Here is a 15726-nt window from a genome sequence, read left to right as displayed (position 1 = left end):
GAGGCTTTTTGAAGCATTGAATCATTTTGAACCATTGTGTCATAAAGTGGTTCACTACCCGAAGCTTCATTCAATTCCCCTGGGTGACATCTACTGGCAGTAGCAATTGTTGCACCATACGAAGCCCTGCGAATGTGATGCATATAATAACACTATAATAACACTTATGTTTGTATGTGTGTTGTACATATGGGTTTGTAGTACCTCATTAAAGATTGATTAATTTACCCATGAAATAATAATTTGCCCTCTCCGGGTCGGGAATGAGATCCTTCCCCAAGTGGAGGAGTTCAAGTATCTCGGGGTCTTGTTCACGAGTGAGGGACGAATGGAGCAGGAGATTGACAGGCGGATTGGTGCGGCGTCTGCAGTGATGCGGGCTCTGCACCGGCCCGTCGTGGTGAAGAAGGAGCTGAGCCAGAAGGCCAAGCTCTCGATTTAGAACCGCTGCTCCTCCGCATCCAGAGGAGTCAGATGAGGTGGCTCGGGCATCTGGTTAGGATGCCTCCTGGACGCCTCCCTGGTGAGGTGTTCCGGGCCCGTCCCACTGGGACCCAGGACACGTTGGAGAGACTATGTCTCTCGGCTGGCCTGGGAACGCCTCGGGGTCCCCCCAGAAGAGCTGGAGGAAGTGGCCAGGGACAGGGACGTCTGGGTCTCTTTGCTCAAGCTGCTGCCCCCGCGACCCGATCCCCGGACTAGCGGAAGATAATGGATGGATCATGGATGGATGGAATAATAATTTAAAAACAATGTGAAAATTTTTGGTTTGTCATTTATGTTTTCTTTGGGAGTGTGCTTGGTGTAATAAAGAGGGTGCTTGTGTTACTTCAGGTGTTTTTTTTTTTTTTTAAGTCAATTTCTCCAGCTTTGGAAAATACTCTGTCACAGGGAACAGAGGAGGCTGGTGTGACAAGGAACTGTTTGGGTCGAAATGTTCCCACACTTTAGAACGCTTCCTAGATGGTTGCTCCATGAGAGAATAATCCAAAACTCAGAATATCAAAAAAACGAGAGCTGTTCGTAACGTATTATACTTGTAGAACGGGGACATGAACCGGGGCTTCAGCCATCTTGAATACACTGAATCGCGGCAAATGTTCAAAGCTCCGCTATCAACTCGAAGCAGTCAGCTGACTCGGTCTGAATGAAGAAGTGAAGGGGTTCAAACGTCATCAGTGATGTCACATGAAGCGAGCTCCGGCCCACTGCTTCACTATAACTACCCTGTCGAGTTTGAAGCGTGCTTCGGAGCTTCGGTGTTGGAGGTAACATCACTAACGACAGGTCTGGATCAATTACCTGAAAGAAAACTCAAAATACAAAAAAAAGTTCTCTTAACTCACTCGTTGTCACGTTCATGGGGTTTTCCCCATGTTTTTAGTTTCATGTGTTTATCATGCGTTAGTTTTTAAGTCCAGGGGCCCGCTGCACAAAAGTAGGATTTAGACATCCAGGATGAATTACTTTAGCCTGGGCGAAAGCCGACTGTTGACTCCGTCAAACAGTCTGGAAAAACCCAAGAGGAATCCGTTTCCATGGAGGGTGGGACCTTACTCAGCAACTTAAATTCATTGGAGTTCCCTTAACCAATCAGTAATGTTTAGAAAGGACGTAGGTTATGCGCCGAGGTTCATGCTTACTCTCGCGAGGCTCTAGCTCGCGAATCACGCTTCCCACATCCGCTTTCATTATACCGGTACCATTTGAGAAATCAAACTTTTCCCAAAGCCAGTTGGAAGGAGAGCTACGACATCCTTGCCACTAACAAAATTGACGAGGCATTCCTCTTGCTCTTGTTTTAATTGTGTAATGCTCTCCAGAGTTGAGACAACTTCATGGATAGCTTCTAGCGTCTCTTCTTCCGTCGCCATGTTTATTTCCGCTGTGGTTGAACTACAATTATATGGACTACAATGGACTCCGCGCGTGAGTTCTGCGTCACCACTCGCAACTGTTTGCTGATTGGCAAAACACTGAGCGAACCGAGGTAGGGGGATTTGGCCAGACTATGTGCGGAGCCATAATCTTTGGGCGGAAGTACGTAGGATGGCGTCGCCAGGATGAATTACTTAGCCAGGTTCAAGGAATCCAAAACATGGGCGCCCAGGCTTAGTTGGTTGCACAAAGGCCAAGCCAGGATGAGCAGACACGGATTCATTAAGCCAGGTGAAACCGATCCCGGAGAAGTGCTGCACACGGCTTGATTAAATAGACCCCACGATCGATCATAGATTCACTGATTCACCATGGCAACAAGGGCGGCGTATTTCTCCCCAGCGGAGCAATAATTATTAATGGAAACCTATGAAGAGGTGACGGAGAAGATAAAACAAAAAGGAAATACTGCCACAGTTAAAAAACAAAGGGAGCAAGCGTGGCAAACCATTGCTGAATGCGTAAGTAGTGCACAAATACACACTCACCACTCCACTGAAAATATCACAATTAGGCTACAATCCAAATAAAATGTTAATTAACATATCGTCACCTTCCTAAAATAATCGCCCAAGTCATTTTTTGGCATCAAAGGTGTGGTCCAAATAATGCCTAAGTCATTTATTTAATCTTAGTTTTTATGAAAAACAATAAGTGTTCTTATGTCTCGCATCCTTTGATACATACTTACTGACTGAAATTATTATTTTATGCTATAATTTAACTTTTGGGGGGAGGTTTTGTGTTTCCTGAAAAACCTGAAAAAATGACTTATGCGATTATTTTAGGAAGGTCACGATATTTGAAAAGATATTTGTAGCCTATGGCAGAGGAATTTTTGTTAGGTTTTTGTGCTGTATAGGCAAGGCAATTTTATTTGTATAGCCCATTTTTACAAACAGTTTGTCTCAAACTGCAGGCTTTGATTCTGTGCTTTTTGTCTTGTAGAGCACTGTGTGACCAGTTTTGAAAGGAGCTGATGGTTTACTTGCTTTGATTCATCCTTGTTCAATAAAGGAACATCATGGTACTCTCTAATGTGTATTTATATGGTGATGTACTTTATGTGTAGTCTGTGGGAAACTAAATTATCTAGTGGTTCATCTAAAATCATCAGTTATCTAAAATGATTGTAATTAATGATCACAAATGTTTCAATAATGATAGTGGGTATAGTTAGATGTTTCAACAATATGTTCTAGGCAGTGGAATAAATATTGGTTTCCATTTGTGGCGACCGCTGACTGAGATAAGGAATGAGATTAAATAGATCCTGGAACTTAGCCTGGTCTGGAGCAGGCTAACTTCACAGAATAAATCTCCATGGTAACTTACGTCTGAACATGTCCCACTTCCCTCTATCCCACTTTTTTGCAACTGGATCACGGATAAGTTGATCCAGGATAGCCAACATATCCCGGCTTAATCCCTTATCCTACTTTTGTGCAACGGGCCCCCGGTTTAGTTAAGTTTTTTGCCATTGTTTTTCCCTCACTTCCCATGTTCTGCTCATTAGGTTCACTCACGTCACCTGTATTCATTGTCCCCAGCTGCACCCATTCACCTATCACTCCCAGTTCAGTATTTAGTTTCCAGGTTTCCCCATTAGTTTTGTGAAATCCTTTCTCTGTTTTTTTGCCACGCCCCGCCAAAGCTAAAACCAAAGCTAAAACTAAAGCTAAAGCTAAAACCAAAACCAAAACCAAAGCTAAAACTAAAACTAAAGCTAAAGCTAAGTGCTTTTTTCATGCCATGTCTAGTCATTTGTTTTTGTCATATTCATGTTTTGTCCCACAGCTTAGTTTTCATCAGCTGCGCTTTGTTTTGACTTTTTGTTTTTTTTGTGAATAAACCAAGTTTGCTTCTCACCTCTGGACTCCGCATCCGTGCCAACCCGCACCCTGACACTCGAACGCTCGACCTAAGAACAAATCTGTTCGTACGCGTTGTTGCATGAGGCCGATTGATTGCATGGGACTAAGGCCCAATCCCAATTCTATTTTCTACCCCTTCGCCTACCCCTCGCCCCTTCAAACGGAGGGGTAGGCGAAGGGCTAGGAATGTCACCCCTTCGAATTGGGACAGCAATTCACACTCACGAACGTAATAAGTCCGCGCCGTCAGTTGTTACGTAACCAAAAGCGACAGCTTTAGCCTGAAGTAAACACACATGAGCGGTGCTGTGGTGTTCGCGCTGTCCTGGGCTATTCGGATATTTTTAGAAATATCTGCGTCGAATCGACGGAGTGCCATCAGGCGAAGGCGTCTTTGACATCTGGGAGCATTGCTGGATCTTGTTACGGTATGTAGAATGAGAAATTAATGCAAATAACGCGTGTGTGTGAGTGAGCAGCTGGTAGCTTCCATAGCCGGCGTGTGACTATGATAATGTGTGTGTGTGTGTGTTTGAAAGTGCTTCTAACTGTACATTTGTGATATCGTGTAATATAGAAACAATTTGCTTGTCTCGTTGGATTTGCTGATTTATTGATTGGAGTAATATCCTAACCTGGCTAACCTAGCTGAAAGCATAAGCTAACGTTTAGCCTTTGTTACTCGCCTCGTTCCGTTTGGGATAAACATAGCTCATGCGTTTTTGAAGCGGTTTTCTTTGTACCAGGTTCAGATTTGATGACTTAAATAAATGCACTGCATTGTGTGTGTGCTATCAATGTGTTGGTTTGGGAGGATAAAAGCCTGATCTTTCCATGTTTTTCTTTCCAGCAGACGGGTCATCCTACAAATTATTGCCCATTGGACCACAACATGTACCCCAATTTTTTTTGTTATCCCTTGTATAATAAATCTCTTCATATCAATATCCGTTCCAGTCGTTAATATGATGTTGATGTGATAATCATGCTCACAAACCTTTTGTCCTTAATTTCTTTTATTAGGCTCAAATTACAGACTGGTAAGGCAGCTTGTTTTCAGAAATAACAGCTTAAAGTGTCTGCTGTAAAGTGTGTGGTGCAAATATGGACAATAAACAGTATGAATATAAACGGGCAACAGTGCAATCATCAAGAACGAGATGACCGGAGCAGGAACAGCGGAGGGCGCATCGGAGGTGCTGCATGGGCTCAGTGATGTTCTGGGGGAACAAGACACGACATGACATTATAGCATGCACTTTCATCCATTGTAAAAAATAAAAAAAGGTGTTTCAGAATGCGGTAGTGGTGGCTGTGTGTACAATAGGTGCATGGCGCATCAACTAAACGTAAAGTTTGTCTATCATGCGCTCAAACCGAGCTAAAAAGCGCTCCGTTTTCTGCTCGTGGCGCTTCTGCTCCTTCAGGCTCTCCTGTATCAGGTAATCCATTATGGGATTGGACTTCCTACTTCTTTTTGGGGATGGGGATGACTTTAGAAACAGATCTTCGTTTTCGGCGCTAAACCTGATCAGGCTCTTTGTGCTTGAGTCCCTGTGAATCAGTCACGTATCTGAATACTTGTGATAATAGGTAGCGAAATGACGCTCACGTAACTCAAAAGGAACTTCTCTATGGTTAACCAACTACATTGCTTGTAAATACTCGTGTTACAATTTAAAAAACGACAACTCTTTCGCAGCACCTTCACATGCATTGACCGATTAATCCATGTAAAATAGCGACTTTTCCCATGTGCGTTTATAGCAGAAAACAACTACACATTGCCACCATGTTAAACTCACACAATACACCAGTTATCACAACCTAAAACGGTTAAAACAGTTAAATTATGGCAAAAAAATAGAAGAACTTACATTTGTGTGGTGAATTTTTAAAAAGACTCGCGATCTCCCGTTAGTCGCGTTGTACTCTGGGAAATATATCATACCTGGCCGAAGCCCTCCATTTCAAGGGCTACAACGGAGGGGTAGGGCTAAGGGGAACGGCTTTGGAAGAGTATTGGGACAACACTACCTCTACACGTGAACGCGCAAAACGGAGGGGAAGGGCCAAGGGGTGAATTGGGATTGGGCCTAAGTTTGTCTGTGTGAGTTTGTAAATGGCAGCCTGTGTGTGGTGTGCACATACTGTTCATCAAACTGTGATTAAATTCAGAATATATACATCCGCCATATGTTGCCAACCCTCAGAAATTCCTGCCCCCCTCTCACCACCAAAACAAATAGTTTTCTAGAACCGCACCTGTGCACGAGGCAGCCATAAAAGTCGCTTGGTGTCATTTCAGGACGTCCGATGAAGAAATTTACGGTCAGCTGTGGCTCCTCCTTCACTTGTTGAAGGTTAAAGTCCTTGTTCTGATAAAAATGACAGGATCTTTTCTCCTCCCCACTCTGTCCTCTCTTAACTTCTCACCAGACCGCGAGCCGTCGTTTCTGCAGGAAAAATGTCCACAGCTGGGAAGGTGAGCGCACATTGTGTGTTTGTCTGTGTTGTGCAGCTGCTCGTATGTGTGCAGTTTCCTTCTGTGTAACTGCAATGCAACAGCTAATCATTATCAGCACAGTTTGAAACTATCCTGTCAGTTTAATGTTGGCAGCTGGTGATGAAGGGAAGTTTCTGAGAAAAATGTAAAAAAAAATCAAGCCAACCCAAGTTATTTATCACAGAGCTCTGCAGCGGCCTACTTGCAATAATATCCTGTATCCTTCACACTCGTGTTTGCCTGATAATGTGTGGACTTTTGACCTGTTGCTCCATGTGATATTTGTTTTTCCAAGGAGCAGTTCTATTAAAAGCATCAATGCAACCGGTTGTTTTTAAATGGAATTAAAGGAGAAACTCACTCGTATATATGTCGAATTTTGTTGCGTACGAGCTGATCCGTCATTAAAAGGAGGTAATGCTGTAAAGATAATGCAGGTCAAGACTTTGGTGTTCAGCCCTGCATCCCACCATTTTGCTTTATGGTGTCGTGACCTTTTCAACATAACAATACATGTATGTGTGGCTGTATGTGTGCAGGGTTCACACAGACGTTTGTGTTTATGACGGTGGTGTTCCACACCACAACTGTAGGGCGGGCCAAAGAGCAAAAACACAACTGCCAGGTGCTGTGTTCGAAACCGCATACTTCTCCAAATACTCATACTAACTTTTTGAGTTAGTATGCGAGTTTGAGTAAGCGAGAAGTTCCCGGATGCATACTAGAATCACCGAAATGTTGGGTATGCATCATGAGGTTACTACTCATACTCAAACTACCCAAGATGCAACGTAATGTGACGTCGCCGATCGTCATTTCCTGTCAAAACGGCAGTTTCAAGCTAGCTACAACGAGGGTAGGTTCACTTCCTGTTTTCAAAACAAAAGCACCAATTGTATCGTAATGGCTTTCCCTATGATAAAAGGCAACGGGTATTTTATTTTGTGAAAATAACCAGAAGTGCGTTGCTCACTGCGGCTAGCTTTAGTAGCGCCGAATTCATGGGAACAAAATTGTAAACAGCCGGTATTTTGTCAGGTTTTCAACACGTTGGGGATCTAAACGACTACTTTCTCGCCTGAAAATGTTTCAAATGTTGCTAAAGTTTACAGAGTTTAGAGCTTAAGGGAAATCAGCTTCAGGCCGGCTGATTTCGGCTCGGGCAGGAGAGAAATGCATTGTGGGTAAACGCTCTGCATACTGTCTGATCGATGAGTATACAGTATGGAAGTATGTAGTATGCGATTTCGAACACAGCCTTTTACTGTCTTTTACAGCAAAAGCAACTTGAAATCTCTTCCCTGTGTTGCAGGTTGATGGAAACAAATCTCAGATTTATAAATTCCCCATTAAAGGGGAAGTTTTGTTCTTTTAAACCTGCATTAAATATGTTCCTCTACTCACCAATAACAGTTTGGTTAAAGTCGGCGTCATTCGGAAGATATTTAGATCACTGGAGATCTGCGGATATCCATATAACGGGAGAGAACAGGACAGAAACAATTCAGCCTCTAAATAAGGCTTTATCTGTCTTTATTTCACCAATACTTTAAGACCAATGAATGAATGAACGCGTACTATTGCACTGTTAGCTCAGAGCTGCCGTGTTGTTGTTATCCGGGGTTAATGGCTAATTGTGCCATTTCAGGAAGAGTTAAAAGCACTTTTTTAGACACTCGTAGCAGTTTATTTACACAGAAATAGTGTCAACGCTCAGAAATACTTGGTAGATCAAATGATGGGTGATTACATTTCCGTCACTGCCCTTTAGGTCATCAAGTGCAAGGCAGCAGTAGCCTGGGAGCCCAACAAGCCTCTGGTGATCGAAGAGATTGAAGTAGCTCCACCGCAAGCCAATGAAGTCCGCATCAAGGTGAGAGTCGTGGACTTCAAAGACTCACTGGTTCAGGTTTAAAATGATCAAAATAAAGATCTGGTTCAGTTCAGCTTGGAGAGTCCATGTTGTTTGGAAAGAAAAAGAGTATTTCCTGTATTTTCATTATTCGGTTACCGTCTTTGTGGCGACTGCGGTGTGCCACTCAGACCTGTACCACCTTTTTGAGAACATGCATAAAGATGGCTTCCCAACGGTCCTCGGCCACGAGGCTGCTGGCATCGTGGAGAGTGTCGGGCCAGGGGTCACAGAGTTTCAACCAGGTCAGTTTCATAGTGTTCACCAGACAAAATGCATGACAAAATGTTTTTCTGTATTTTCTAAGATATAAACTAGGGCTGGGCAACGATTAAAATGTTTAATCTAATTAATCGCATGATTTCCCTGATTAATCACGATTAATCGCATTTGTACGCAAAATCCAAAAATGAATCCAAAAGTAGAGTATAGCTTTTAGCATTTAGCTTTATTTTAAATGTGCTGCCATATGAATGAAAGTGCCATAACATTTGTTGTGCAAACACACTTTTAACATCAGCATCTTTCTGTAGTTTTTATGTAGAAGCCTCGCTCCACTGTCTGTTTCCTTGAATGACTTGCTCCTATCAGTTGTGTGTTTTGCCTTTAAGTGATATTTTAGACTGGAACTACTACGCTGAGAAGACAATTCAACTTGGCAGTGTTTACAGATGACTTTGGTTCTGTCCACTCCGCCGTCTGGAAGAACTTTAAAATGAAAATGGCCGAGTAAAAGTTCCGTACCCTTCTCCATGTTTGGTGGATCCGCCGATTACTTTCTTTTCCTGTTCCACAGCAGACAGCAGCAGACTTTTACAAAATAAAAGCCTGTGAGCTACAGACTTTTACAGAATAAAAGCCTGTGAGCAACAGATTTTTACAATAATAACATAAATAATAAAACAGGGGTGGTTTGTGGCGTAGTGGGTTGAGCAGGCGCCCCATGTACAGAGGCTACAGTCCTCGCTGCAGCTGGCCCCGGTTCGAGTACCGTATGGACGGACCTGTGCTGCATGTCGTTCCCCCTCTCTCTGCCCCCTGCTTCCTGTCTCTCTGAACTTTCCATTAAAGGCATAAAAGCCCCCAAAAAATTGATTAAATTTAAAAAAAATTTATTTAAATAAATAATAAAACCTGCGTTAATGCGCGATAAAATATTAATCGGCGTTAAATAATCAACGAGTTAACTCGCCCAGCCCAAATATAAACGTGTCTACATAAATTCGCAGGTTGGAATCTGAAAAAAAGGCAACAAAAGACACCTTCAGAGTTCGATCAGGCTGTTTATCATAATGTTTAACATGTTTTCTCTCGGGAAGCATTCGGGTGACACGATGAGAACCAGGAGAATTCTTACTTGTGAAGGCTGTGCGTACTTGTCTCAGTGGAAACACTTAACTTCTGCTCATAGTTGGAACCGTCTTTGCAGTCTCTTGTCAAACAACAGCATGAGAGGATTCCCCACGCCAGCACGTTGGGAGTCTGTTTATAACATTTCTGTGTATGTGGCCAAAAATACCCTTGACTTGGTTCCTTTCGTGTCTGTGTCTCGCACAAACATCTTCTGTTGTTTACTCCCCAGGAAATCGCTCCCAGCTCAGTCTAAACAGACGATATATGGTGTGGATACGATATGTGTCTTTACTCCTACAATCACAGCTAGAAATTAACACGAGTGCGAGTCTGTATTTACGCTTTGCAGATCTGTTGGCGTGTTTGCACATGGTGCCGATTTCCTCTATCGCACACATTTGTGCAATAGAGTGGGGTAGTATCTGCTGTGGAAACACAAAGCAAAGCACAAAGTACCAAAAGTGATTAGATTAGAGTCAAGTTGTAACAGAGGAACATCTAAAGGCAGTTAACAGCATCAAGTAATCACCTCAGTGTGTGTATATAAACATCAGTGTTTGATCAGTGATCAATTATTACCACCCGAACACAAGGAACCGAACACTGTCAGTCAATATATTTGGTTTCTACATCCTAGACCAGTGGAATTTTAGCCCATTCAATGTAGGCTATTGTTATTATTTATCTTGTTAAAATGATACAGCATAGTCTTAAAATCACAAAATAGGAATAATAACATTAATAATGTTAGATAAAAGCCTGTTTAAGCATTTTAAAAAAATTTAACATTTGGGAACAGTCGCCATAGAGAATGAACAGAGAGAAATAAGATTAATCTTCAAAGATAAGTGTTGAAGTCTGGTGTGGGAGCGATGGAATACGTTACGGACATATTTTTGGCCATAAAAAATGACGTGGTGGGCCGTAGTTTGGGGACCATTGACCTAGACGGTAACTATACAGAGATGAGACATAAAACTAAATAGGTTATGCTCAGAAAAATCTTTTTTAACTTGTGTTTTTGTTCTAACAGGTGAGGGTTTTTTTAAATTTCACAATCGACACGTTAAAGCTTGTTGATCGGATTTTATTTTTATTTTTTTTACATGTGTAACATGTATTTTTCTGGTCTTTCAGGTGACAAGGTGATTCCTCTTTTCCTCTCTCAGTGTCGAGAATGTCGCTTCTGTAAGAGTCCGAGGAGCAACCAGTGTGAAGAAGCATGGTGAGCCCTCTGATTTCATTCCTCTTGGATGTGTTCATGCACTTAAATACGCTCGTTTGGCAAATTAAACCTCAAACAGAACAAGAGCAACACATAATATTTGCTTAAAGTTACTTTCTGCCCTCGAATCAGGACCAGGGTTCGTCAGGACGTGATGGCAGCAGTAGAATCCAGGTTCACCTGTAAGGGGAAGAGGATACTGCAGTTTATGGGAACCAGTACATTCTCTGAGTACACCGTGATCAACCAGAGCGCTGTGGCTAAGATCGACCCCGCTGCCCCTCTGGATAAAGTCTGTCTGCTTGGCTGTGGGGTCTGCACAGGCTATGGAGCAGCAGTGAATACCGCTAAGGTGTGTATGTGAGGCTGATGGTAAAGGAGGCAACGGACAGTTTGTGTCGAGTTCCTGCAGAGCTGGCAGAGAGTTTAATAATGGAATTAAACCCAGTCTCACAGCAAAGCATAATGTAACACTCACTTAACAAAAACAACTCAGTGTTCATGCTAATTAAGATGAAATGTGTGGGGTTTTTTGTGCAACTTTTATAGTAGGTTATTATTTTACCTTTATTTTACAAGGTAAAATCAATTGAGAACAGCTTCTCATTTACAATGAGTCCCCAGAAGACAAAAACAAAAGAAAAACAGATAAAAAGAAACGGTAGGCATGAATCCAAGACACGGAACCAATGATGAAGAGACAACGAAGTTAAAAATAGCATAAATAACGACTAGAATATGTTGAGAGAGGGCAGAAAATGAGTCAACATGTACAACAGTCAACTAGGGACTGTTGTAGTTTCTGTTTAAACATATGGAGTGATGGGAAAGCTGAGAGTTTAAGGGAATTTTGAAGGGAGGTCCAATCATTTGCTGCAGCAAAACGAGAGGAATTCTGGCCGAAGACAGTGCAGGCTTTTGGTGGTAGTTATCATGGGCGTCGCACTCGTGGGGGATGGGGGGTGTTTCGACACCCCCACTTTTACAGCAAGATGATTTTCCCTTTTTGAATTTTCAATAACCAAATCAAGTTTTAACAAATCATAAAAGGTGTTTTAAAGACTCTGTACCCTCTTTAGAATAATTCCATTAAGATTTGAGCAGTGTAACTATTGTAGTTTCCATACAGGATCTAGTTTAGGGCGATCAAAATGCAGTAAAATGGCCCTGTTCTGAATTTTTACAAATCAGGAAAGGTTTCACAAATCCCAAACAAGGTTTTAATGAATCTATAGCCTCCATCCATCCATTATCTATACCGCTGAATCCGTCGATCGGGTCGCGGGCGGGCTGGAGCCTATCCCAGCAGTCAATGGGCGAGAGGCAGGGTACACCCTGGACAGGCCGCCAGTCCATCGCAGCGAATCTACAGCCTCTTTAGAATAATTCCATCTAGATTTGGGCAGGGTAACTATTGTAGTTTCCATACAGGACCTAGTTTAGGGTGATCAAAATGCAAAAAATTCAGTGAAATGGCCCTTTATGCCCATCCATTTAATTTGCGAATCGGAGGCCAACTTCAGCGTTGTGTATATGGGCTTGATGTGGCGCTCATGTAACACCCCCACATTTAAAATCACTGCTCCACCCCTGGTAGTTATTATGGGAAAGGTGCAAGAGGTTGGAGAGGTATTGAGGTGTTTTCCCTAGAAGAGTCTTGAAGATGAATAGAAACCAATGATGAAGTTTCCTGGTGTGGAGGGAGGGCCAGCCTATCAGTTTATAGAGATCACAATGATGGGTGGAAAAGGTGCACTAGTGGCAAAACGGATGACTGAGTGGTGGAGAGCATCCAGGCAGTTAAGGGCACGCTTGGAAGCCATTTTATAGATGACATCACCATAGTCAAACAGAGGGAGTATGGTCATCTTCACCAGATTATGTTTGACAGAGGAAACAGCGACTGGATGCCAAAATTATGTTGTTTTTTTAGTGTGTTGTGCCAAACAGGGACCTTTTCACCTGTTGAATGTAATCTAACAGTCAATGCATGAGTTTTGTTACTCTGTGTAGTTATTGTTGTGAGTTGTAGCACAAACAAAAATACCAAAAATCACAAGACTGGGTTTCGTAACCATGAGGTTGAGAGAAACGCCCACAGACCTGTGAGACAAGTACATTTCTGCCACGTTAAAGGGGTCCAGTGGCACAACAGCCTCCATCATTCTGAAAAGGAAAAGATTTGGACCCACTAATAGCGATTAGAGTACCTCACAGAAGGACAACCAGTGGTGAGACTCTCCATTGATCAGGTTTTTATGGTAAAATGGTCAGACGGAAGCCTTTTTTCATTGACAAACACACGGCAGCCTGCTGGGAATATGCCAAAGAGGACCCGAAAGGCCCTCAGACCACGTGAAGTAAAGTCCTCTGATCTGAATAAACAAACACATTTCCTAATGATATGTCACACTAGGGTCAGATCTTTAGCTCAGGAGTACCATCCCTAAAGTCAAACATTTTGATGGCAGCATCTTGCTTTGGGGATGTTTTCAGAGTGAGTGGCTTTCTGGATCATTTCGAAGAAGACTTGAGCTGTCGTCTGTTGCCAAAAAGGAGGCTTTTCAATACTTCAGCAAACTGATTGAGATGAATAAATGTGTCAGGAGGTCTTTGTCTGGAGTGATGCTGATGCTCTTCCACTTCAGGTTGAGCCGGGCTCCACGTGCGCTGTGTTTGGTTTGGGAGCTGTGGGTCTGGCAGCGGTCATGGGCTGCAAAGCTGCAGGAGCCAAAAGGATTATCGCCGTCGACGTCAATCCAGAGAAGGCTGAGAAGGCCGAGGTGTTTGGTGCCACTGACTTTGTGAACCCCAAAGATCACAGCAAACCCATCCATGAAGTGTTGGCAGAGATGACCGACGGGGGCGTGGACTTCTCCATCGAATGTGTCGGTAAAGTGGAAGTCATGGTGAGGAGATTCATTCCAAAGTGGACTTTTACACGACTGTGACAACAAAGCAGCTATTGAAGGTCCTCTCTGGACTTTATTATTTCTCCCCATCCAGCGCAGCGCCTTGGAGTCGTCCATGCAAGCTTGGGGTGTCAGTGTGATTGTTGGCTGGACTGACCTGCACGACATTGCGATCCGCCCAGTTAACCTGATCTGCGGACGGACGTGGAAGGGTTCCCTGTTTGGAGGTAAAGAAATAATAAGCATACAACCAGTTACTATAGCCAGGTTTCTTTTCATCATATTTGTAATTTGTCAATGAGAAAAGGAGAATGGAAATGGAGTCATGCACTTTTGTCCATTTGAAAGAAGGGTTGATGCCCTTTAGGGTTAAAGGAAACACCTTTTCGGATCATATCTGATCTGGTAAAGACTAAATTGAAGTGACCCAACATTTAAATCATGTGCCTGACCAGCGTTATCTCTAAGATAACCATTAGCTTCCTTCTCTTCTCCGATAGCTTCCTTATGTTCTCCGATAGCTTCCTTCTGTTCTCCGATAGCTTCCTTCTGTTCTCCGATAGCTTCCTTCTGTTCTCCGATAGCTTCCTTCTGTTCTCCGATAGCTTCCTTTTGTTCTCTACTAGCTTCCTTCTGTTCACCGATAGCTTCCTTCTGTTCTCCGATAGCTTCCTTCTGTTCTCCGATAGCTTCCTTTTGTTCTCCGATAGCTTCCTTCTGTTCTCTACTAGCTTCCTTCTGTTCTCCGATAGCTTCCTTCTGTTCTCCGATAGCTTCCTTATGGTCTCCGCTAGCTTCCTTATGTTCTCTGCTAGCTTCCTTCTGTTCTCCGATAGCTTCCTTATGGTCTCCGCTAGCTTCCTTATGTTCTCTGCTAGCTTCCTTCTGTTCTCCGATAGCTTCCTTATGGTCTCCGCTAGCTTCCTTATGTTCTCTGCTAGCTTCCTTCTGTTCTCCGCTAGCTTCCTTCTGTTCTCCGCTAGCTTTTGAAGTAGAAAAATAAATCATCACAACAGTTGAAAAGTGAAGCCCTGTGGAAAAGACTTGGGTTTAAAAGGGTTTAACACCACTCTCCAACACCTTCTCCTCTCTTAAACGGCACGTTTGTGCGCTGCTGACCTAATAACTCACATCGTGGGCATCAAAGTTGAGTGGAAACGTCATCGGTAGAGCAAAGGACGTATCATCACAGTAGAAAACTGCGAGGAAAACTTAGCTATTGTACAATTTCATTGGCTATACCGCCACCTTCTGTAAGGAAAGCATGACTTCCAGAGTTAATGTTCACTGGTGAAGTCTCTTTTGTTTGCTTTTTGTGGCTCAGGGTTCAAGAGTAAAGATGGCGTTACTAAGATGGTTAAAGCCTACCTGGACAAGAAGGTGAAGCTGGACGAGTTCATCACTCACAACATGACTTTGGACCAAGTCAATGACGCCATTGAGCTGATGAAGCACAGCAAATGGTATCTTTCCACTTATCCTATCTGCCTTACTCAGATTCATCATTAATACGTGCGACTCTGCTTAATTCTTTTCTCTCTTTGTTGTTCTGCAGCATCCGGGCCGTCATGAGTGTTTCTCCACAGTAACGAAACTGACACCAGAGTAATTGATTCATTTACCACGACCTTATGCAGCATTTTAACACAAAATAATAAGAATCCTTCAGTTCCAGTCAGATGGGGATGGTTTATTAAGTAAAAACTAGTGTTTATAGAACAAAATAAATGGTCTAAACTGATGGTTTTATGGTTTCTGTGTTTGTTTTCTGGTTTTATTGGGTTGTATGTCCATAGCACTGCCACTGAATGCCCCGTGCTATGTTTAAAGTATCAGCTCACTTGTTTAAACTCAAGTTTATTATCTGTGTTTGCTTTATATGGCAATAAGTGCTTTTAATTTCTGAGCTAGGAAGGACTCCGGGATTTCTTTCTCAGCGGACCTCTTGCCTGTTTGTGAGGAGATTTGATAATAAAAGACAGGATATTGCATTGAACTCCAGACAC

At 42.8% G+C, this 15726-nt stretch overlaps 1 protein-coding gene across 1 annotated transcript; it reads left to right on the top strand.

The window, feature by feature from the left end:
- The first annotated feature begins 6279 nt into the window (after positions 1–6279).
- Positions 6280–15309, top strand: LOC142365808 (alcohol dehydrogenase 1-like). Its single transcript, XM_075447536.1, has 9 exons — positions 6280–6297; positions 8090–8192; positions 8335–8475; positions 10721–10808; positions 10941–11160; positions 13457–13717; positions 13815–13947; positions 15045–15183; positions 15276–15309. Exons 1-9 carry the CDS (start codon positions 6280–6282, stop codon positions 15307–15309), a joined length of 1137 nt encoding a protein of 378 aa, XP_075303651.1.
- The last annotated feature ends 417 nt before the right edge of the window (positions 15310–15726 follow it).

The sequence above is a fragment of the Odontesthes bonariensis genome, chromosome 17 (genome assembly GCF_027942865.1).
Source record: "Odontesthes bonariensis isolate fOdoBon6 chromosome 17, fOdoBon6.hap1, whole genome shotgun sequence".
Classification (NCBI taxonomy): Eukaryota; Metazoa; Chordata; class Actinopteri; order Atheriniformes; family Atherinopsidae; genus Odontesthes; species Odontesthes bonariensis.
Note: the sequence above shows the minus strand (reverse complement) of the source record. Positions and strands in the feature narration are given on the sequence as shown.

Bases quoted from the DNA above. Each gene is read 5' to 3' on its own strand.
- LOC142365808 (XM_075447536.1), top strand. The intron at 13,718-13,814 runs GTGAGGAGATTC...CTCCCCATCCAG, and splicing joins TCGGTAAAGTGGAAGTCATG to CGCAGCGCCTTGGAGTCGTC. The intron at 13,948-15,044 runs GTAAAGAAATAA...TTTGTGGCTCAG, and splicing joins GAAGGGTTCCCTGTTTGGAG to GGTTCAAGAGTAAAGATGGC.